At 37.6% G+C, this 24,356-nt stretch overlaps 1 protein-coding gene across 1 annotated transcript in view; it reads left to right on the top strand.

Annotated features, from left to right (window-relative positions):
* Nucleotides 1-24,356, top strand: part of DNAI7 (dynein axonemal intermediate chain 7) — a 61,531-nt gene that overhangs the window by 28,538 nt on the left and 8,637 nt on the right. Inside the window, exons 9-11 of the mRNA XM_008693134.2 lie at nucleotides 14,850-14,925; nucleotides 17,387-17,547; nucleotides 20,075-20,231. Of these exons, the coding sequence (XP_008691356.1) occupies nucleotides 14,850-14,925; nucleotides 17,387-17,547; nucleotides 20,075-20,231 (394 nt within the window). The remainder of the gene's footprint in view (nucleotides 1-14,849; nucleotides 14,926-17,386; nucleotides 17,548-20,074; nucleotides 20,232-24,356) is intronic.

Raw genomic sequence — 24,356 nt, 5'->3', positions numbered from 1 at the left:
AAGGGCAATTCGGTACTATGTAAATGTACCCAACAGTGATTTTAATGTTAATAATTTATTATGAAATAATAGGACAAATAAATAAAAATGTGCTACAATGTTTATTGCGATATTTTTATAGCAGCAAATATTTTCCACAGGGTAATTAGCAATCAAATAGCCATTCAAAATAATGATATAGATTTTATATACTTCTTTTAAATTTTAAATTGAGATAAAATTGACATATCTGTTAGTTTCAGGTGTACCACATAATCATTTGATATCTTTACAATGAAATAATTACCATAGTAAGTCTAATTAAATTAACGTCCATCATCACACATAGTTAAAATATTTTCTTCTTGTGTTGAGAACTTTTAAGATCTCTCTTAGCAACTTTCAAATATACAATACAGTATTATTAATTACAGTCACCATGCTGTACATTACATCTCCAGGACTTACTTTACACCTGGAGTTTTTTACCTTTTAGCCATCTTCACCCATTTTACTCACCCCCACCCCCACCAATCCCTGGCAACTGCCAGTCTCTTCCCTGTGTTTGAGTTTGTTTTTGTTTTTGTTTAGCTTCCACATATAACTGAGATAATCCAATATTTGTCTTTCTTTGACTTATTTCACATAATGCCTTCCAGATCCATCCATGTTATCACAGATGGCAAGATTTCCTTTTTTATGACTTAATAATATTCATTTGTGTATATATACCGTGTTTACTTTATCCATTCATCCATCAGTGAACACTTGCATCCATGTCTTGACTACTATCAATAATGCTGTAGTGAACATGGAGGTGCATATATCTTTTCAAGGTTAGTGTTTTTATTTCCTTTGGATAGATACCCAAGTGTGGAATTACTGGATCATACGGTAGTTCTATTTTTAATTATTTTGAGGAAGCTCCAGACTATTCTCCACAGTGGCTGCGCCCATTTACATTCCCGCCAACAGCGCACAAGGGCTCCTTTTCCTCTACTTCTTTGCCAGCCCTTCTTATTATCTTTTTGAAAATAGCTATCCAAACAGGTAAGAGGTGGTATCTCATTGTGTTTTTTGATTTGCATTTCTCTGATGATTGGTGATGGTGAGCACCTTTTCATGTACCTGTTGACCTGTTTCATGTATCTAAATGTCTTCTTTGGAAAAATGTCTACTCAGATCCTCTGCCCATTTTTGTATTAGATTGTTTTTTTACTATTGAGTTGTGTAGCTTCTTTGTATATTTTGGATATTAACCCCTTATCAAATATATGATTTGCAAATATTTTCTTCCATTTGGTAGGTTGCCTATTTGTGTTGTTGATTGTTTCTTCTGTTCTACAGAAGCTTTTAAGTTTGATGTTTTCCCACTTATTCATATTTGCTTTTGTTGCCTTTGTTTTTGGTCACCAAGACTAATGTCAAGGAGTTTACCACCTATGCCTTCTTCTAGGAGTTTGATGGTTTTAGGTCTTATGTTCAAGTCTTTAGTCCATTTCGAGGTAATTTTTGTATGTGATGTAAAGTGCTAATATATGCCAATATAATACTGCTTTAATTGCTATAGCTTTGTAATATAATTTCAGATCAGGATGTGCAATGCCTTAGCTTTGTTCTTCTTTCTCAGGATCGCCTTGGCTGTTCAGGATCTTTTGTGGTTCCATACACATTTTAGGATCATTTGTTCTATTTCTGTAAAAAATGTCATTGGATTTTGATAGGCATCACACTGAACCTGCAGATTACTTTGGGTAGTATGGACTTTTTAACAATATTAAGTCTTTTAATCCATGAGCGTAGAATATCTTTCCATTTATTTGTGTTTTTAATTTCATTTATCAGTGTTTCATTTTTCAGTATACGGGTCTTTTACTTCCTTGGTTTAATTTATTCCTGGTATTTTATTCTTTTTGATAGAATTGTAATTGGATTGTTTTCTTGATTTCTCTGATAGTTTGTTTTTAGTATATAGAAATGCAACTGAGATTTGTATATTGAGTTTGTATCCTGTAATTTTGCTGAATTTATTGATAAGTTCTAACAGATTTTTCTTGTAGTCCTTAGTGTTTTCTATATATAATATCATGTCATCTGTAGATAGTGGCATTTTTACTTGTTCTTTTGCTTGACTAATTGCCCTGGCTAGGGCTTCCAATACTATGTCGAATAAAAGTGGTGACAGTGGGCATCCTTGTCTTATTCTTGATCTTAGAGGAAAAGCTTTCAGCTTTTCAGTGTTGGGTGTGATGGTTGTGAGCTTGTCATATAAGGCCTTCGTTATGTTAAGGTACATTCCCTCTATACCTACTTTGTTGAGAGTTTTTTTAAAAATGGCTGTTGAATTTTGTCAAATGCTTTTTCAGCATCTACTGAGATAATTACATGATTTTTATCCTTCATTTTGTTAGTGTGCTATATCACATTGATTGATTTGTGGATGTTGAGCCATTCTTGTATCCCTGTAATACATCCTACTTAATCATAGTGTACAACCCTTTTAATGTATTGTTGAATTCACTTTGCTAATATGTTGTTGAGAATTTTGCAGCTCTGTTTATCAGGAATATTGGCCTATAATTGTCTTACGGTGTTCTTGTCTGGTTTTGGTATCAGGGTAATACTGGACTTGTAAAATGAGTTTAGAAATGTTCCATTTTATTCCGTTGTTTGAAAGACTTTGAGAAGGATTAGTATTAATTATTCTTTAAATGTTTGGTAGAATTCATCAGTGAAGCCATCTGGTCCTGGATTTTTGTGTGTTAGGAGGGTTTTGATTACTTATTCAATTTCCTTACCAGCAATTGATCTGTTCAGATATTCTCTTTCTCCAAGATTCAGTCTTGGCAGGTTGTATGTTTCTAGGAATATCCATTTCTTCTGGGTTGTATATTTTGCTAGTGTGCAATTGTTCAGAGTAGTCTCTTATGATCCTTTGTACTTCTGTGGTATCAGTTGTAATGTTTCCTCTTTCATTTCTGATTTTATTTATTCGTTTCTTCGTGAATCTAGCTAAAGTTTTGTCAATTTTGTTTATCTTTTTAAAAAAATATCTTTTATTGTGGGGCGCCTGGGTGGCACAGCGGTTGGGCGTCTGCCTTCGGCTCAGGGCGTGATTCCAGCGTTCTGGGATCGAGCCCCACATCAGGCTCCTCTGCTATGAGCCTGCTTCTTCCTCTCCCACTCCCCCTGCTTGTGTTCCCTCTCTCGCTGGCTGTCTCTATCTCTGTCGAATAAATAAATAAAATCTTAAAAAAAAAAAAAAAAAACTTTAAAAAAAATAAAAAAAATAAAATAAAAAAATATCTTTTATTGATCTTTCCTATTGTTTTCTTAGTCTCTATTTCACTTTGTTCTGATCTACGTTATTTACCTCTAATTTTAGGCTTCATTTGTTCCTTATCTAGTACTTTGAGGTATAAAATTAGGTTATTTATTTGGAATCTTTCTTGTTTCTTGATATAGGCATTTATGAACTTTTCTTTTACAACTCCTCTTGTGGCATCCCATAGGTTTTGGTATGTTGTTTCTATTTTTATTTGTCTCAAGGTATTTTTTTTTAATTTCTCCATTGATTTCTTCTTTGACCCATTGGTTGTTCAGTAGCATGTTTTTTAATTGCCATATATTTGTGAATTTTCCAGTTTTCTTGTAATTGATTCCTAGTTTCATAACATTGTGGTTGGAGAAGATGCCTGATATGATATCACTTTTCTTAAATTTATTAAGACTTATTTTGTGGTCTAACGTATGATCTATCTTGGAGAATGTTCCGTGTGCACCTGAGAAGAGTGTATATTCCATTGCATTTGGATGGAATGGCCTATATATGTCTGTTAAATTCATCTGGCCTAACATATTATTTAAGGCCAATGTTTCCTTATAGGTTTCTGTCTGAGTGATCTAATAATTGATGAAAGTGGTGTATTAAAACTCCCTACTATTATTGTATTGCTATTTCTCCCTTTAGATCTGCTAATAATTGCTTTCTATATTTAGGTTCTCCTATGTTGGGTACATAAATTTTATGTTGTATATTGTTAGATTGACCCCTTTATCATTATGTAATGACCTTTATCTTATTAGTCTTTATCTTAAAGTCTTTGATAAAAGTGCAGCTACCTTATCTTTCTTTTGGTTTTCATTTGCGTGGAGTATTTTTTCCATCCCTTCACACACTGTGTGTGTGTGTGTGTGTGTGTGTGGTGTGTGTCTTTACATCTGAAGTGCATCTCTTTTGGGCAGCCTATGGATGGGTCTTCTTTCTTTATGATTTAACCACTCTGTGTTTTTTGATTGGAGAATTTAGTTGGTTTACATTTGAAGTAATTATTGATAGGTAATTACTTACTGACATTCTGTTCATTGTCTTCGAGTTATTTTGTAATTCCTGTTCTTTCTTCTTTTCTTGCTCTCTTCCTTTTGCATGATGCCTTGATTTGTGGTGGTATGCTTTGATTCTTTTCTATTTATCTTTTGTGTGTCTATAATAAGTTCTGTGCTTTGTGGATACTATGAGGCTTACATAAAACAACATATTTATAACTGTCTATTTTATGTTGATAACAATTTAAGTTTGAACACATTCTAAAGCTCTATATTTTAACTCCACCATGTTCGATGGTTTTGATGTCACCATTTACATCTTTTTATCTTGTGTATTCCTTAACAAATTATAGTATAGTTATTTTTACTACTTTTCTGTTTTCACCTTTATAGTAGCTTAATGAGAGATTGACTCACCATCTTTACATTAATTATTTTGAATTTTACTATACATTTACCTTTACCAGTGAGATTTGTGCTTTCATGTGTTCTCTGTTACTAAATAGTACCCTTTTGTTTCAATTTGAAGAAGTCACTTTGACATTTCTTATAATATAAGGCTGGCCTAGTGGGGATGAACTCTTACCTTTTGCTTGTCTGGAAAGCTCTTTATCTCTCCTCCAATTCTGAATGATAACTTTGCCAGGTATTCTTACTTGGCAGTTTTTGTTTCTGATTTTTCTTTTAGCACAATAAATTGTGACACTCCCTTCTGCCCTGCAAACTTTCGGCTGAAAAAAATCTGCTGACTGTTTTATGGGGGCTTGTCATGAAATATTTTTCTCTTGTTGCTTTTCAGATTCTCTCCTTGTCTTTTACTTTTGACACTTTAATTATAATGTGTCTTGGTGTGGGTCTCTTTGGGTTCATCTTTTTTGGAACTCTCTGGGCTTCCTGGATCTGGATGTCTGTTTTCTTCCCCAGGGTAGAGAAGTTACCAGTCATTATTTCTTCAAATAAGTTTTCTACTCCCATCTCTCTTCTCCTTCTGGGACCCCTATAATGTGAATGTTGATCTGTGTAATGTCTGTAAGTCTCTAAAGCTATCTCCGCACTTTTTCTCTCTCTCTCTCTCTTTCTCTGCTCTGATTGGGTGAATTCCACTGCCCTTTGAGTTTATTAATTGTATTTTTTCCGTTCATTTTTTGTATTCTTCAGCTCTGGGATTTCTATTCCACAATCTTATATTTTCTGTCTCTTTGTGGAAATTCTCACGTTGTCCGTCCCTTCTTCTTTTGAGTGTGGTGAGCATCTTTATGACCATTGTTCTGAACCTTTATCAGATAAGCCCCTCACCTCCAGTTCAGTAAGGTCTCTCCTGAGGTTTTATCGTGTTCTTTCCTTTAGAATATATTCCTTTGTTTCTTCATTTTACATGACTCTCTCTGTTGGTTTCTGTGCATTAAACAGCCACCTCTCCCTGTCTTGGAGTGGCCTCATGTAGCAGATAAAACGTGTCATTCAACCTTGCCTTAGCTCTTCACTGTCTCTTGGTCTTTTGTGATTGTCCAAAGCAGCCTACTTTATTTTTAGTGGCTCTCAGTAGCTGAGGATGCACCAAGATCTGTTCCCAAAGATGCGGGTCTCCGTCAGCACCTAGGTTCAGGTTAATTGGAAGCCAGGCTTTCAGGCAGCAGCTTATAAAGTATGCAAATGTACATCTTTCCGGGAAATACTGGAAGAAGGATATTTTTGTTTGCTCCCTCTGAGCTAAGTGCTGGGGTGATAGCCAGTTAAGACTGTTTCTTTCTTTGCAACTGTTTTGGTGATCCATGAAAACAAGCCCCATTGGCCACCAGACCCAGGCAATCAAGAGGTATCCCCTGGGCAGCAGCCACAAAAACCAGGGAACTAGATGCAAAACTCAGGCCACCAGGCACGTGTATTAACTGTCCTCTGCTAAATAGTGGTGCTCTAGAGCGAAGCAGGGAGGGAGAGAGAGAGCGAGCGAGCTCGAAGAGAGAGCACCCATTGCAGTCTCTGGGGAGGATTACAGTTGGCCCTTAGATGTGTTTTTAATTAGAAGCCTGCCCCTCAGGCCATAGCTATTTAGATAAGCTAATAGGTCTCTTTCACAAAAAGACTGAACTCCTGGGTCTGTTGCCTCTCCTGGGGATGGTGGCCAGTTAAGAACCCTTTCACTATTTGTTACAGCCCTATGGGACTCTTGTGTGTGAGCCCTACTGGTCACCAGAGCCATGCAATCTAAAGGTGTCCCCTGGGTGGTGGCTGCAGAAAATCACATACAGAAATAGGTTGTAAGCTCCTTTCTGGGAGATACTGGAATCTGGCGCTAGACAGAGGGAGAACACAGAGATGGTGCCCCCTGGCTTCTGTTTTTGAAGAGTAATTCAGTAGGCCCCTAGAGGTGCATTAAATTATACGCCCTGGCCCTCGGGCCTATACTTTTAGATAAGCAAATAAGTCTCTTTCACAGAAAGTCAGGGCGATTTTCTGTCTGCTGCTTCTGCGCTAGGCCCTGGGGCTGGTAAATCAAACAGAGGAAGCTTTGTAACTGTTTCTCAGCTTGCTATAGCCTTGTGGGTTTTGTGGACACAAGCCCCATCGGCTGTCAAAGCTAGGTATTTTAGGGGCTGATCTCTCAACTGCAGGTTTTAAAAGTTACAGTGCTAGATATGGGGTTCAAATACTTCAGTCCTCAGAGAGACGTTGATGTCTCTGTGCTCCCTCCTGATCGCAGGTCACTGCAGGGAAGTGGGATTCGTGGCAAGATTGTGTCTCAGCCTTTGCTACCCACTTTGATGGGGTTTTTTCTCATTCACCCAATGTGTGGGAGTTACTCAGCTAGTTTTGGGCTTCCCCCCGCCAGCCCCAGAGGAAACTCTTCTATATGTAGGTGTAGTTTTGATGTATCTGTGGGAGGAGGTGGGTTCAAGGTCCTCCTACCTCACCATCTTGAACTGGAACCTATATACTTTTATATAGAAAGATACCGAAAATGTATTGTTAAGATACTTATTCAAGTTACAAAACCACATTAGCCATAGGATTCTGTTTTGTGAGGGGATTTCTGTTACTTGTTAATGCATAGAAGAAAATCTGGAAGCCTAGTCACCAAACAGCGGCTATTTTGGTGGTCAGGTGTGGGGAGTGTGAGAAAAGTGAGATGATTCTATATTATTAGTGATTTTAAAATTTTCTTTACACTTCTGTATTGTTTGAATTTTCAATAAGCAAGTATTGAACACACATTACTTTTCTAATAGAAAATGAAACAATATATTTCCTTTTTTGATTTTAAAGGGAGAAAAGTTCATAAGCCTCTGTGATGCCCGTTTGCTGTTTTGTCATTGTGAAATTCTCTTCCAGCCATCATCCTCACCCACTGCACCGAACTTCTCTTTGTCTTTAAAGAATTACCTTAAATTTTACCTCCATAAAGTTTTCCCCTTCAGGCTAAATTAGATGTCTCTACTCCATTCTTATTCTGTTTAATTATCAGAATTCTTAACCTTAAATAATTATGATCTTGAGGACAAGAATGTCTTGACAGTTTGTATTTAGTGTAAGCACAGGGCCTGGTATATGATAGGGGTTCAATGAATGTTTATTGAGTGAATGAAATAAGTGAATGAATGTATGCTTAAGTGATTAAAAGTGGGCCCTGACTTGAGTCTGATTTGTTGTGAACTATCTACGTAAAAGCACAGCCACCCATATCAAGGAATCCGCCACTATCCACACTTCCGTCATTCTGTATTAGAGATGCTTGAGACCCTTTCAATTACAATTGAGTGTGCTGGGAACGATTTATGCTACATTTAGGGAAATTTCGAGCTTGGCAAAAAGATTCTTGGGAACCTTCCTCAGCAGTTCTGATCCCTGTAGTGATGTGACATAGTACAAGTGGTGATAGGGAGGCTTCATTTTCACCACAAGGCCTCAGGAAGTGTGTGCTTGCAGTCCATTTGGAACTCAGAATGAATTTGAAGCAATATATGTGAAGGAATAAAGGAATATATATTCCTTTATAATCACAGCAGTAGAAGGACTATCATAACCCTAAATGCCATTCACAACACTGTTTTGTTTGGCACGTGTATTCTAAATTTTTTTAATTGGCATGTAAATTCATGAAATTTAACTTGTATATATCTGTGTACCTGTGTTTTAAGTATATGTATAAATTAGGGACTACCTGTTACATCAGTAGGAAAACAGTATATTTTGGCTTTAGAGGAAGAGATTTCTGTATTTTTACAACTTTCTTTTTTCATTTAGGGTAAACTGCTTACCTTTAAAATTTTTAGGTTGGCATATTTTAATATAAATATATTTCCCCTATCTTTTTTAATGAATTTGGAGGCTGATTGCAAGACAAATTATCAGTATAAAATGTCGGAATTACCCAAAATACCTGAGTTGTATGTGATATGTGATATGATCACAAATAAAAAGTATTTAGCACCTTGTTAAAAAAACTAAATCTCAGAAGATGATCCAAATTATCTTTTTTTGTAGGTCTATTAAGAACTTTGCCACTAGAGGGCTCTTAATACCATATTTTAGTTAATTTAAATGTGTAATAATAATAACACTAAAATTATAGGTATTGGGTAATATTGTCTTCCCAATATATATATCTTACAAAGTTTTTAGAAAAGCCTAATTTACATGTTGCACATTTATGAGAAATGCTTTTTTAAAAAGATGATAATCACCTTCAGAAATATTGTAGTGATCTAAGGAGCATGCATGGTATATGGGCCTTTTTAAAGTTCAAGTTAAAAATAGTCTTTGTCTTTAAGATACTCTAAAAAGATACAAGATTTAACATAAATATGAGTAGATATATATAAAACATTACTAAGTACCTTCTATAAGAAATTCAACATGATCTTTATTTTCAATGAACAATCTTGTGGAGAACATATTCTGATATGTGCAATGAGAGAGATTATGGATGGGAGTTAAGAGATCACATCTGATCCAAAAGAAAAATAGAGTGAATAGATGTCTTCTCTGATGAGGTAACATTTGAACTAGATCCTTTGATAGGCATGGAGAAGTTTAGATGAGAAGGAAAGGAAATTATTCAGGTTATTGGGGAAAAGTGTGAAGACATGAAATATCTCTGGAGATTCAGGTACTTCTTGGCATCATCATGGATAAATTTAAAATCCATGAGAATAACCCATGTAAAAAATATAGCGTCAACATTTAGTGACCTTCAACTTCCCACAAATTTGCTTCAGCGACCCATTTTCATGGTCATACCCCGGACCTTCTGCTTATTTCTTTACTCAACAAATATTTATTGAGTCTACCTATGTATGCAGGTACTGTTCTGCCCTCACAGGACAATGATGAAAGGACAAATGAGATTCTTGCTCTCATGATTTATATACAAGTCATGAGAGACCAACAATAAATGAGAAAAACTGGAGAACAACAGATAGTAATAAATGTCATGCACAGAATTAAACAGGATTATGGGAGATAATCTGGTGGTGACTAGATTGGGTGGTTGGGGAGGGCTTGTATGATGAGTTATTATTTAAGCTGAGAACGACTAGAAGGAATCAGCTATGTAATAGGGTAAAAATATTCTAGTCTGAGAGTACAATTACTACAAAGGTCATGAGACAGAAATGAGTACCAGGTAAGAAGGCCAGTGGCCTGACATATGTTGGAAGGAGGAAAGTGGTGTGTGATGACATCAGAGAGGAAAACAGAAGCCAGAAGAAGCAGGGCTTTGCAGGCCAGAGTAAGTGAAGATTTTATCATATATGCAATGGGAAGCCATTAGAGGGCTGTAAGTGGGAGGGTGGCATGATCTGATTGATAGCTTTGCACCGTTATTCTGGCTCCTGTGTAGAGAACGGATTGGGCGGGGCCAGAGTAGAAGCTCAGCATCTGGTTAATAGCAGTGGGAAGGCGTGAGGAGCAGTGGTGCCTGGTCCAAGGTGGTAGTAAGAGACATGGAAAGGTGGATATGTTTGGGATATGTTTTGCAGGTAAAACAGTCCTGCGGAGTTTTTATTTTGGGAAACTAAGCGGATGGTGGTGCAGTTTACTGAGATGCACAGGAATGGACTGAACTGGTTGAGAGTGACAGTGAAACAAGAGTTTTATTTTGGGCAGGGTACTTTTGGGACACATGAAGGGAAGTGTCAGGTAGGCAGATGTGAACCTGGAGCTCTGCTCAAAGTCAGGCACAGCTACATGTCCGCGCGGACTGTGCATCGCGCTTCTAGAGCGGAGCAGTACAGACCGTGTGTGTCCCGCAGAGCCTCGCTAGCGCAGATCTGGAAACCACTGGCCTACAGATGGTATTAAAGCCACAGGAATAAATGAGACTTCAGCACACTCAGGATAATCATTCTTAGCTTTTAGACAAAATGAAGCAAATGACACTGTATTTTCGAAATTCATTTTGATTCCTTAGGAAGAGCCAATTCCAACAATTTATTCTGAAGCTCTAAATTTAAATCACCTTTTGATGAAAAATTGGACTTCAGACCAATGAACTTCCTTTATATAGATATTCTCTTGATGGACAGCAAAATTCTAGACCAATTTGTACTCAGTGCTGGTGTTTTTCAGATGTGCAATATCAAGATCACGTACGGCACTGCTAATTGCTGATGTCAACACATACTTTCTCATCAAATACTCTCGTGATTTTTGTGGCTTTTGATCGGTTTAGTTACGTTTTTACATTTAAATCTTTTATCCATCTGGAATTTATTTTAGTGTAAAGTGGGAAGAATCTAAATTTGTTTTATTTCAAATCTTACCCAACTGTCTCAAAACACTTACCATATGAACCTAGATTTTTCCTATTGATCTGAAATGCCAAATGCTAAATTCCCAAGTGGATCATGAGATCTATATCTGGAATCTCTATTCTGTTTCCATTGATCTTATTCATGATCCAGGTTGTTTTATATCAAATTCAAATTATATATATATTTTTTCCATGTTACAATATCTGTTTTATATCTGTTTCCATGTTACAATATTTGTTTTATATCAAATTCAAATTTTATATATATATTTTTTTTTCCATGTTACAATATCTGCGCATTTATCAAGTTGCAACAAAAAATACTTTGCTAGTGTTCTATGAAGTCCTTCCCATGTTATAGGGCAATTCCTGTGTCTGTTGAGCCCACGTCTCATTGAAAAGTTATACTTTAGCTACCTTCTGTTTCATATTCTGTCAATGTTTCTAGGCAAACAGCTTTTAGAAAATATTATTTTATAGTTTTATTATACCTGTATAAATTTATTGTTATTCAAGAAAAAATTCCAGTTGGTAATTTTGAGACTTGACGAAACACTACTGAAGTTTATTTATTTATTTATTTTAAAGATTTTATTTATTTATTCGACAGGGATAGAGACAGCCAGCGAGAGAGGGAACACAAGCAGGGGGAGTGGGAGAGGAAGAAGCAGGCTCATAGCGGAGGAGCCTGATGTGGGGCTTGATCCCACAATGCCGGGACCACACCCTGAGCCGAAGGCAGACGCCCAACCACTGTGCCACCCAGGCGCCCCTGAAGTTTATTTGGAGAAGAAAAAAATCCATGAAAAATAGCCAATTTTGTAAAACAATTATGATGAAACAGGACTTTTCATGATCAGATATAAAACATGATAATATGAAGAAAAAAGCGTTTTTTTCAGCTTCATAGCCAGCCAACACAAGGAGCTTCATAATGTATAAAACTACGAAAGATTATATTGTCAACAGATGCAGTTTGGAGCTTAAGTTTTGTGCAGGAGTACGTTCTAATGGTCGTACAACTGCAATGACAGGAAAACGTTCTGGAGTAGTCAGCAAGATTAAGGGGCTTGCTCCAGAATGTAAATTGACACATTGCTTCCTGCATCGAGTAGTCTAGCTTCAAAAAAGAGTCAGTTGAGCTAAAAAGTAGCATAAAATGGTAAAAATTCTGAATTATGTAAAGTCAGTGTGTTAAATACAAGATTATTGTATTCTGTGATAACAGAGAAGCTGATAAATTCCTGTTGTTGCATGTCATAGTACTATGGCTATCGAGGGAAAAGTTCCTTTGAGAAATCTAAATTTTGAGTTTTTCTGCAAGGGAGGATACTAGTTTGGTCTAAACTCTGAAGAATTCTCAACTTTTTTTGAAGATGTGAGTTGGAAAGCCTGCCTTGCTTATTGGCCTGAGATCTTTGGTATTTTGAATGATCAGAATCCTTCCTGGAAGAAAGAAACGCAACTGGATTTTTAATGATAATGTCAAAGGCCACCTGGATGTCCACGGGCGCCTCAAAATCAGCATACCCACAAGTGAATTCATTACTTTTCCCTTAAACCTGTCCTTCCTTGTCTTTTTCTTTTTTTTTTCAATATTTTATTTATTTATTTGACAGAGAGAGACACACAGCCAGCGAGAGAGGGAACACAAGCAGGGGGAGTGGGAGAGGAAGAAGCAGGCTCCCAGAAAAGCAGGGAGCCCGATGTGGGGCTTGATCCCAGGACCCTGGGATCACGCCCTGAGCTGAAGGCAGACGCTTAACGACTGAGCCACCCACACGCCCCCCTCTTTGTCTTTTCCTGATAACTGTATCACCATGCACTTTAGTACCTAAGCAAGACACCTAAAAATCAGCCTTCACCTGTCCCTGGTCTTCTATAGCAAGTCATCCTCCATGTTATGTTGGTTCTACCTCTGTGTAGTCTCTCATATATGCTCCTTCTAATGAACCTGATTACTTCTACCTCGAGTTTGGCCCTGATCCTCTTACTTTGGATATTTATTTAGTTATGTTATGTTATGTTATGTTATGTTATGTTATGTTATGTTATGTTATGTTAGTCACCATACAGTACATCATTAGTTTATGATGCAGTGTTCCATGATTACTTTGGACTTCTTACTCTCCACTAAGGAATCCATTCATCAGCTGGCCACCAGAATACTCTTTCCAAATTCCACTGTCCTATTAAGTCCTTTCTGGGCTTTTATCCATAGGAGAAATTCTAGTCTTTAGAGTGTCATCTAAACTCTACACTCTAGCCCCTGCCTCTCTCCAGCTTCAAATTTTTACAACTTCTTAGTACGTCTCACCCCAACCATACCTGAGTATTTGGGGTGCTTGGAACCCTTGTTTTGCTTCATGCCTTTCTGCCTTCACACTTGGAACTTTTCCCACCATTTTTTGGGGAAGACCCAATATTCTTTCAAGATTTAGTTCAAACTTTACCACCTTTGGGTAGCATTTCCTGTCTTTACCCACTCACGGAATATTTTTCCCACAGAAGTAACTGTTCTTTCTTTATATTTCTATTATGGACCCCTGACTTTTTACTACAGTACCCACAAAACTGTACTATAACCATTTGTTTACCTGCTTTCCCTAATAGACTGGGAGCACCTTGAGTCAGGACCTTGTCTTTTCTTGTTTATTCCTAGTATCTGGCAATGCCTGTACAATTTAGGCACTCTTAAAAGTCTTTGAATGAATGAGTTAGTAAATGAGATGTTTCAGAGGTGCCACGGAAAGGGTTAGCAGAGAATGCAGTGGTATTAAAAGTGGTCAAGAAGAAGACACAGGGCAATACAGTGACAGGAATAAGGGACAAGATAATTTGTTAAGGGAGACTGGGCTCTGTATGATGGCTGAGGATGAGAGACATGATGGGATTAACTAGCTTCTGACTAAAATTCTGGTACGAGATTTTCCTATTGCTCCAAAAGTACAGATGGTATATGGAGTCAAATGAAGTTTGTTGGATATCATCCAGTTTGCAAATATTAGCACACAGAAACCAGATACTTACAGTGTACACAGCTTTACTGCGTACAATATTCTTCTCTTATTTTATTTGACTTTTTAAAGTTATTTCCTTAAGCTTCAGTTTCCTTGTTTTGTAAAATGAAGATAATAGCCATCTCTTAGGATTGTTTCCAGGATGTGTTGTTATGTCTGGCACTCAGTTCAGTACCAAATATGTTGTTAGAGCAGGGATTTGAGGCCCAAAATGGTTCAATGGCTTGCTAAATTACAAAAGTGAGTTAGTGGCAGCTTTAGATATACATTCTAGACTTATGTCCTCCTATTGAAATACTCATTTTATTACACTACAGTAGAGTGTCTTTCACATTACTTGGTGCATGGCATCTTTAATTTCCTTGAGAGGCTCACCCAAAAACAGGCTTTGGAATTAGTCTATCAGAGAGCTCATTGCCAAAGTCAAGGAGAATCTAAAACTTGGCTAAAATCAAAACGCGACTGTAAGTAATGTTTTTATAGCTCGCATTGCCTCCTCGTCTGTTTTACACGTGAGGATTGTCATCGGGGCATCTGAGCAGACTAGCTCCTGCCCTCGTGAGGTTCTGTGGAGATATGCTCTCATTTTAACTGATTTTTAAAATGTTGTTTTTGAGTCCACTTTTCCTGCCAGAGCAGGTGTCAGTTTGGAGCCCGAGAATTAAGGTAGCAGGCCTCCAAAGGGGGAACTGGAGCAGAAAGAGAGTGAAGAGTGAATCTGGGCTGCGGCAGACACTGACCATCACACCCATCTGTCCTTGTGTTTTCTGTAGAGTGTTGTCCGGGAAGAATCTGAAGCCACAAAAGGTGAACTGGAGATGAAATTATTAAGTGAAACAGTTTTATCAGGTATTCTTCTAAATTACATTTGTAGAATTTAACTTTGTTGGGATTTTCCTGCTTACAACAGAAATGCAGGGTCATTATACAGAAAAGCTCAGATGTGGCAGAAATCTATTTAAAGTGAAAATTCTTCATAATCCCTCTTCTGAAATAACCAATATTAACAAAAATTTCTTCTATTTGTAGTTCTTCTCTCTCTAGCTCTCTTTTGATTTTTAACGAAGCCATGAAATAGCATACAAGTGTTTGAAAATTACTTTTTTATCACTAATATTTGTTATTTTATGTAACATACTCTACATACATACATAGAACACAATGCATATTCTACTTAAATGAATAACATTCTATACGATCCTAAGTCAGAATACATCAATAACCTTATTTTTTAGTAGCTGTATAACTCCATCCAATAATGGAACATTATTTAAATCTTTATTAGTAGAAAAGTTATTTCTAATTTTTTATTACAATGTTATAATGAATATTCACAAACACACATACATAATCGTAAATTTCTCAACACTTTCGTATTCAGTCTTATCTTGGAAAATAGCAATTGGAAAGAGTTTAAAAATGTCGAAATGATAGTGATGTTTAATTTGCAAATCGTTTAGTTTGAGATTTATTTAAATCACTTCCCAGGCACTTCTAAGGAATCCATTTTCTATGGATTTCTTAGCATATTTTTCATAACATACTTCTTATCTACTTCTTCACTTTTTCCAACACACTTCTCTTTCAGCAGCCAACTAGGTTTATATCCTTAAAACTTTTCTCTATCCTGAAGAGGTAATTTTCCTGTTAGAATTAGGATACTATAGTATGTTCATGAACCTCTGTCAGTAAGACTGAGGTTTTCTATATGGTAATCCGAGTAATATATACCATAAATATCTGAATTTAGATACAGTATTCTTTTTCTTTCTTTTTAGGTAAATGGATTATTAACTAGATAAATTTGAAAATTAAAGTCTGCATTTTATTGAAGGTATACAAGGGAAAAAGGGCAATTACTTAACTGGAATTTTCTTTGCATATTGTCATTAATTTTCAGGGTCTGCTCTCCCTGTGTTAAATTCAGTGACTTCTCAGTGTGCTTCCTTTCATGGGAGAGGAAAATTATAATGATAAATAATAAGACTAACACTTCCTAAGTTTTACTATGTGTCTGGCACCAGTTCTAAGCTTTTTACATGTATTAACTCACAACTCCCCCAAATTCAATAAGGTAGATATTAGTATCTCTTTTGTAGAGGAAGGGGAGAAAAGACATGTTAATTAGCATATCTTGCATAAGATCACACAGCAAGTAAAGGGTGGAACCTATGAGTGGTCTCATTTCCCTTTCTTACCTATCGCACTACACTGAAAGACTTTTGGTGACAGGTGGGAATGGTCTTAGTGATATGTGACTTAAAATATTCCCTTGATTGTGTACTGAGAATTATGGAATTATAGATTTCCCCATAAAATTTCTAAACAGAAGGGATTATCCAATACAGTTCTTCACTTTAAAGCCGCTATCCCTATTTCTTTTCTTTTTTTTTTTTTTTTAAATGAGCTGGGACTATTTTTGTTGAAAAAAAAAATAGCTTTAATATATGGACCAAAATTTATATTTTTCACCATTTGACTTTCTTCTTTCAGATTTTTAACCCCATAATGTCCAATTTAAAAACAAAATATGCCACTTTGGCATAAGGATATTTTAAGTTAAGAGCAATTGAAAAGATGCAGAAGCAAGAAAAGCTGCCTATCCTCCCCCTATTTGCCTAAAAACAAGACATAAAATTTCAAAGGTGTTACTCCTCTCTCTACCAAGAGGGACAATGGTTAATGCCCAGAGACAACTTCAGACCCTATCAGCCTGCAGACGGAACCAGAGGAATCTGAATAACAAACTTTACTAACTAGTCCTTTTCTCTACCCTCAAAAACCTGAAACTGTTTTCCTTTCTCTTGTCATTTCCCCACAAATTTGTTGTTCTTGGTTGAAGAGGCTGTATAAGCCAGAGTTCTGAGCCACCTCTTCAGATTACTCATTTTTCTCTGGGTAATCTTCCATGTTTACATGAGATACACATATTAATTAATGATTTTTTTCTCTTGTTAACCTGTCTTTTATTATAGGGGCTTCAGCCAAGAACTCAGAAGGGTAGAGGGAAAATTATTTTTCCTCCTCTACAATACATCTTTGAAGTTATTTTAATAGTAACATGCTTATTATATACAAATTCTTAGTGTTTGTATATAAACTATAAATGGAGCCCTCCCCTCTATCCTACCGTTATACATGCTTACTACTACTCCCAAGGTTAGCTTTGTGAATAGCTTTGAATTAACCACTTTTTGATGTTTTAGTAGCTAAATAAAAACTTTGTTTCCAGTATGAGATTTTTCCTTTCCCTCCTGATACCAAAATGTTAGAGTCTATTCAGAAACTGAATTAATCTGATTAATTTTAGCACAGTTGTTGCTGATAGAGAATGCTAATGAAAAGCCGTGTTTCTTTGAAGACAATGAGGTTGATTTATGCCAATTCACAACCCTGGGTGGAGTGTACCACTTGGATATTTTGGAGCTTCCCCCACAGTGTAAAGCAATGAAAGGCTGGATGATTGTGGAAGTAGGTTGATTTTTGAATTAAATTTATGAGTAAAATAATTTCTCACAGTTTTATCTTAAATGATTAACATCTAATGAACTTTAACCCTATTAAGCAAGCATAAAGGGAAAAACTAATTTTAAACTGTCTTGAATTTATAAAATTTGAATCAGATACTAAAGGAAAGGACTCTAAAATAACATGAATTTTAAAACTATAATTCATACATGTTAATTGTAAACCTATAGCACTATGTTTAGATTGTGCCAGTTTGGTCTTAATAATGATAGTCTATTTAAGATGCTGGCAAACTTCTTCTGTAAAGGGCCAGATGGCAAATATTTTCAGCTTTGTGGGCATACCAGCTCTATTGCAACTCTCAGTGCTGCCATCATAACAATAAGACAGCCATATGTAAATGAAAACTTTATTTACAAAAACTGGTGGTTTACTGGATTATCTAGGGCCATAGTTTGTGTACCCTGGTCTAGATCAGTGGTAACCAACATGTGGTCCCTTGACCAAAAGCATTGCCATCATCTGGGAATTTTCTAGAAATGCAAATTCATGGGCCCCATTTTAGTTTTACTGAATCAGAAAGTTTGGAGGTGAGGTTTGGCAGTCTGTGTATTAGCAAAACACACCCTAAAGTTTGAGAACCACTGGTCTGGCTCCTTGACGTATAAAGTGTGGTCCATGAGCCAGAAGCATCAGCATCACCTAGAAACTTGTTGGAAATGCATAATTTGGTGCTTCACCTCAGATCTACTGAAACTGAATTTTAAGAAGACCCTCAGGTGGTTCATATGCACATTTAAGTTTGAGAAGCACAAATCCAGGTGATGGCAATGTTGCTGATGCGTGTTCCACACTTTTAGTAAGGATGCTAATGACAGCAGTTGTTAGATCATTTTTGAAGGACCGAAGGACTGAAATTTCTGTTTCAGTAAATAGTAACATTTGCCATGGTATTGACTTGGTTTATTTTAACTTTACTTCATGGTGGCTCGTGTCCCAAATATACCCTGTTATATTGTCATAGCCCCTTCCTCCTTCTTTCTTTGCCCTCCAGCTTCTGAGTTCTTCCCCTTCCTCTTGTTCTCCCTGTCTCTCCACCTCTTTCTCTCTCTCCTCCAGCACATCATGTACATAGACTGCCAGGCACTTCTCACCCACAGTTCTACTGTTAAGGACTTTGGTGTATTCTTGTAATAGAGTGGTATTTCTCAACTTGTATTTTTTTCCCATTATCACCTCTCTAAGGAGTCTTTGTAGACATTTTCTTTCCTAGCCGCCCACCCCATGAAATTAATACCCTATATATACAATATATTTGTGTATATACTAAATATATAGCTGTGCTGTACACCTAAAAGAATATGATTTTTTCATGCCCCCCCCAACTAATTTTCACCCCCTTGGGGACGATGCTACTATTCCTTTCCCATTCTCCCCACAAATGAGAATGTACTTATTAGAGCATGCCTAGGGGAGATAGCCTGGTCTGTAGCCACTCTAAACAATCTATTTGAAGCAGCTTTTCCTACCTCCGGGTTACTTGAAGGACAATGGGGAGTCCAAGAAAGGCATCCCTTTGGTGAAGGTAGGCCTTCAAAATTCTTTATCCATAGAAAGGCCCCAGCCAGAGCTGGGGTTTCCAAGAATTCATTCAAAGATCTGTTCTTGAATTTTGCTGGTGTCCTGATATCACCATTCCTTGTTCTCTGCTTGAGCCCAAAGTATCCTCCTTTGTGCTTGTTTTTCTCTTCTGCAACAAAGAGGTGTTCTTCCTTTTATTCAAGTCTCTTTTTAGTAATCTCCCACCTCCTCTAGAATTTTTACCCATCCAGTTTTTTCCTCTATTTTTTTTTTTTACCATTCTTAATCTTCCCTACCCTTCCTTCACTAGATCCTTCTCTCCTATGTTCAAATAATGGACAAATCTCCCCCATCCCAGAGAAACCTGCTGTTGGCTTAATTTACTTTCTCTCCCCAGCTTTATTGAGATATAATTGGCATAAAACACTGTATAAGTTTAAGGTGTAACAATGTGATGATTTTTAATTTGCTTTCATCCATTTGTTTCTATACTTCTCAAAAGTTTGCTTATACTCCTTACTCTCTTCACCGACACACCCTAACCAAGGTATTAGAATATGGGATTTAGGGTCCTATAGCTCTGTTTTTGAGTTGGGTGCCTCCTTAAAGTCATTTTGTAATCTTTGTAAAATTATTTGATTTCTCTAAGTCCCAGTTATCTCTTTTCAATATATCTTGTAGGATTGCTTCGAGGAATAAAATGATGAGTAAGTCCCAGCATAGGACCTGGACCATAGGAATAATTGTGTAATTCAGATTTAGTGATTTTTTTTCCTCCTCAATCATTATCTTTTAATTTTGTTGTGACATTTTGTCAGTCTTTAGTTAAATGAGACCAATCTTCGGTGCTTATTAAGAATAATTATATATAGTTTGCTCAGCAATATTTACATCTTTAATTGTTACCAGTCAGCTTCTAACTTGATGTTATTTTGGTCATTTTCAAAAGATACTCAAAGAAGGATTGCGAAAATATATATATCCTCCAGAAACTACAGAAGACGTTGAAACAGAAAATGCTTTCCCACCCATAGAGGTCACACTTGAGGTTCAGGAGAATGTAATCTTTTTTGAAGATCCTATGGTTGCAAGGTGGGATGGTGAAGGTACAGCAATACCTTAATTAGCTTTGATAATTATGTAATGAAAAGAGCTATAACACAAATCCTTAAAACAGAAAATACAGTGTGCAAACTCCGCATTTCTAATCTTACACATTTCTATGGCAACTCTAGTCTTTGTTTTGTTTGCTCTTGATGGAAATGAATAGGGATTGGAGTTTATTTATTGAATGTTGTAACTGTTAGTTTCTGAAGTCTTATATCTGCCATAATCTCTGAAAAATTACTTATGTCATTATGTTTTTAAAAAATAATAAATTAACAAAAATATCAAAATAGGACACACGAAAATAAATGAAAAACCTACTCTCTCCTGAAATGACTACATAATTCAGATTGGAGTGATTAAAATTTATTTTAATTTTAGTAACTTAGAAATTGCAAATCTTATTACAAACAAGTACTGGAGAGAGGGAGTGGGCCATTGGGAAACCCGAGACAGAGGAACACTAGCCACGTTCTGCCTCTTTATAACTTTTGATTGTTGAACCATGGGAAATGATTGGTTATCCAAAATGTGAAATAAATATCAACAAAATCAGAAGTACCAGCAGAAATATAAGCTAATGATTTACCAGTCATTAACAAATACCTCATTTGGGGTTGGCTGACTGAGCTTTGAGAAGTCTTGGTCTGGTGAATTAATGTATGCAGGTTTGAGGCTGCTAGAGGAAAGAGGTACAGCTTTACTTTTAATGTGAAGCATTTTACATTCATCTATTTGTGGAAGAATTAGTTGGTGACAGGTTGGGAACAGATAAGATCACAAAGGCACAGAGCTATTACTTAATCCATTTATGTAGTCAGAGGAGCAGAGAATTTAGGAATTTCTCTACCAGGAAGGGTAAATGTTATGCAGTTTAAACATTTTTTATGATGGCTACAGTAATCCACATTTTTGGTTGTATAGACGTAGCCACAATATATTTATATTCTAGAAATAACAAGAATTAATAACAATGTAGATTCATCAATACATTAAATTATAAACATACCAAAATGAACATTTAGGTTATTTCTTCCCTTCACGTTACTTTAGAAGTTTCACTTTTCCTTTAATGATAATGTTTTTAAATAGTTACTATGTTAAAAATTATTCACACTAAATTAGAATTAGACAAGTTATCCCACATGATTCAGGGAAATATAATGTGTAAAATTTGTCTCTGACTACGGTAATTAGACAGCAGTAATATACAACTCCAATAATTTTTCCCATGGGGAGGGAGACTTTTCCAGGAAATACAAATTTGGAGAGTTTATTTATAGGTGATATTTAATTTTTACCTTTACAAATTAAAATAATTTTGCTAATGTAAAAACAAAAAGGAATTATGAATAACTAACTTGTCAATATGATTGTATTTGTTATATTGAACTTTTAAGGTTAAAAATAGTGAGGGGAACCCTGCATGTGAGGAGAAAGCCACGTGGAGATGGAGAGGGCATTCTAGGAAGGGAATGACTCATGTATTCCATAATTATGCTACACAATAAGAAATATAGAATAAATGGGACATAGTTCCTTCCTCTAGGAGCTATCAAAGTTGTAGGAGAGGTGGACAGGGAAATGCCACATGATACAATACAGTAAGGTGCTATAATAGAGAGAAGTGCTGTGGAGCAGCATAGGGGGTCCACCTGGAGCGTTAAAGAAAGCCTGTCAGAAGGAGGAGTTAAGATGGCGGAGGAGTAGGGGACCCATTTTTCAGCTGGTCCCCTGAGTCGAGCCAGAGAGGTACCAGACTAGCCTGAACATCCACGGAATCAGCCTGAGACGCAGGAAGATACATCTGGATCTCTACAAATGAACATCTCCAGCGCTGAGTATTGAGGTACGAAGCGGGGAGCCGCCCACGGATATCGGAAGATAAACGGAAGGGGGAGGGAGCCGCCGCGTTCGGGCGCCGGGAAGCGGTAGCCACCTGCACGGGGGAGCGGGCGGACTCGAGGACCAGCACCTGCGAGAAAACAGACTGTGACCGTGAGCGGGGAACACGTGCGACCAGACTGAAACGGAGCTCCGGTGCGCTCACTGGAACCAGACTGAGACCGGGAGCTCTGGAGCGCGCAGGGCGGCTGGCGGCGTTAGAAACACAAAGGACAGAGACGCGCCGGCCCTGGAAGTGAGGGCTGGGACGCCGGGTGTGGGGCGCACATCCCGGGACGCTGCAGGGTTGAGCGCACCAACAGTAACAGAGTTAAAGTGGCCAGAACATTAGTAGAGAACGGGCTGCAATCCCTCTGTTCTGAGACAGAGGCTGAAATTCGGCCGCTGCTGCTCTCTCAGAAGAGGCACAGCAAACCGCCAGGGAAAGCTGCCAGAGAACAAAAGCCTGGAAATACCGGCTCACAGCGTGCCCATCCCCATCCCCCCTCGCAGGGGACACGGAGACTCTACCCAAACATGGCTGCCTGAGTATCGGCGCGGCAGGCCCCTCCCCCAGAACACAGAAGGCAGGCTGAAAAATCAAGAAGCCCACAACCCGGGCGCCTGGGTGGCGCAGTCATTAAGGCCTGTCTCTGGCTCAGGGCGTGATCCCGGCGTTCCGGAAAGGAGTCCCTCATCGGGCTCCTCCGCTGGGAGCCTGCTTCTTCCTCTCCCACTCCCCTTCTTGTGTTCCCTCTCTCGCTGGTGGTCTCTCTGCCACATAAATAAATAAAATCTTTAAAGAAGAAGCCCACATCCCTAAGATCCTTATAAAACAAGGGCACACGGCCTGGGTCCCAGTCAATAATTTGGGCTCTGGACAACCCCACAACCTCTCCTCATCAGAATGACGAGAAGGAGAAATCCCCCTCCCCCCGCAAAGAAAAGACAATGAGTCTGTGGCCTCTGCCACAGAAATAATGGATATGGATGTAACCTAATTATCAGAAATGGAATTCAGAGTAACAACAGTTAAGATGATGTGTAGACTTGAAAAAAGTATTAACGAAAATGTTAATGAGAATATAGAATCTCTAAGGGTGGAAATGAGAGCGAATCTGGCAGAAATTAAAAATTCTATGACCCAAATGCAGTCAAAACTAGAGGCTCTGATGGCCAGGGTAAATGAGGCAGAGGAACATATTAGCGAATTGGAGGATGGGTTAGTAGAAGAAAAAACGAAAATAGAAGCTGGACTTAAAAAAATCCACGCCCACGAATGTAGGTTACGGGAGATTACTGACTCAATGAAACGATCCAATGTCAGAATCATCGGCATCCCCCAGGGGGTGGAGAAAAACAGAGGTCTAGAAGAGATATTTGAACAAATTGCAGCTGAAAACTTCCCTAGTGAGGGAAACAAACATTCGTGTCCAAGAGGCAGAGAGGACCCCTCCCAAGCTCAACCATGACAAACCTACGCCATGTCACGTCATAGTGCAATTCGCAAATATTAGATCCAAGGATGCAGTATTGAAAGTGGCCAGGGCCAAGAAATTTCTCATGTACCAAGGCAAAGGTATCAGAATTACGTCAGACCTGTCTACACAGACCTGGAATGAGAGAAAGGTTTGGGGGGGGGGCATTTTTAAAACTCTTTCAGAGAAAAACATGCAGCCAAGGATACTGTATCCAGCGAGGCTGTCATTCAGAATTGATGGAGAAATAAAGATGTTCCAGAATCTCCAGTCATTAACCAATGTCGGAACCACGAAACCAGCCCTATGGGAGATATTAAGGGTGGTTCTATAAAGGTAAAAAGGCCCCAAGAGTGATACAGAACAGAAAGTCACAACCGATACAGAGACTTTACTGGCAACATGGCATCATTAAAATCATATCTCTCAGTATTCAGTCTCAATGTGAATGGCTTGAATGCTCCCATAAAACGCCACAGGGTTGCAGATTGGATAAAAAGACATGACCCATCCATTTGTTGTCTACAAGAGACTCATTTTGAACCCAAAGATACATTCAGACTGACAGTAAAGGGATGGAGTACCATCTTTCACGCAAAGGAACTTCAAAAGAAAGCTGGGGTAGCAATTCTCATATGAGATAGATTGGATTTTAAACTAAAGACTACAGTTAGAGACACAGAAGGGCACTATATTATTCTTAAAGGATGTATCCAACAAGTGGATATGACAATTATAAATATATATGCCCCCAACAGGGGA

The sequence above is a fragment of the Ursus maritimus genome, unplaced genomic scaffold (assembly GCF_017311325.1).
Source record: "Ursus maritimus isolate PB19 unplaced genomic scaffold, ASM1731132v1 scaffold_26, whole genome shotgun sequence".
Lineage (NCBI taxonomy): Eukaryota > Metazoa > Chordata > Mammalia > Carnivora > Ursidae > Ursus > Ursus maritimus.
This window is presented reverse-complemented; position numbering and strand designations above follow the sequence as displayed.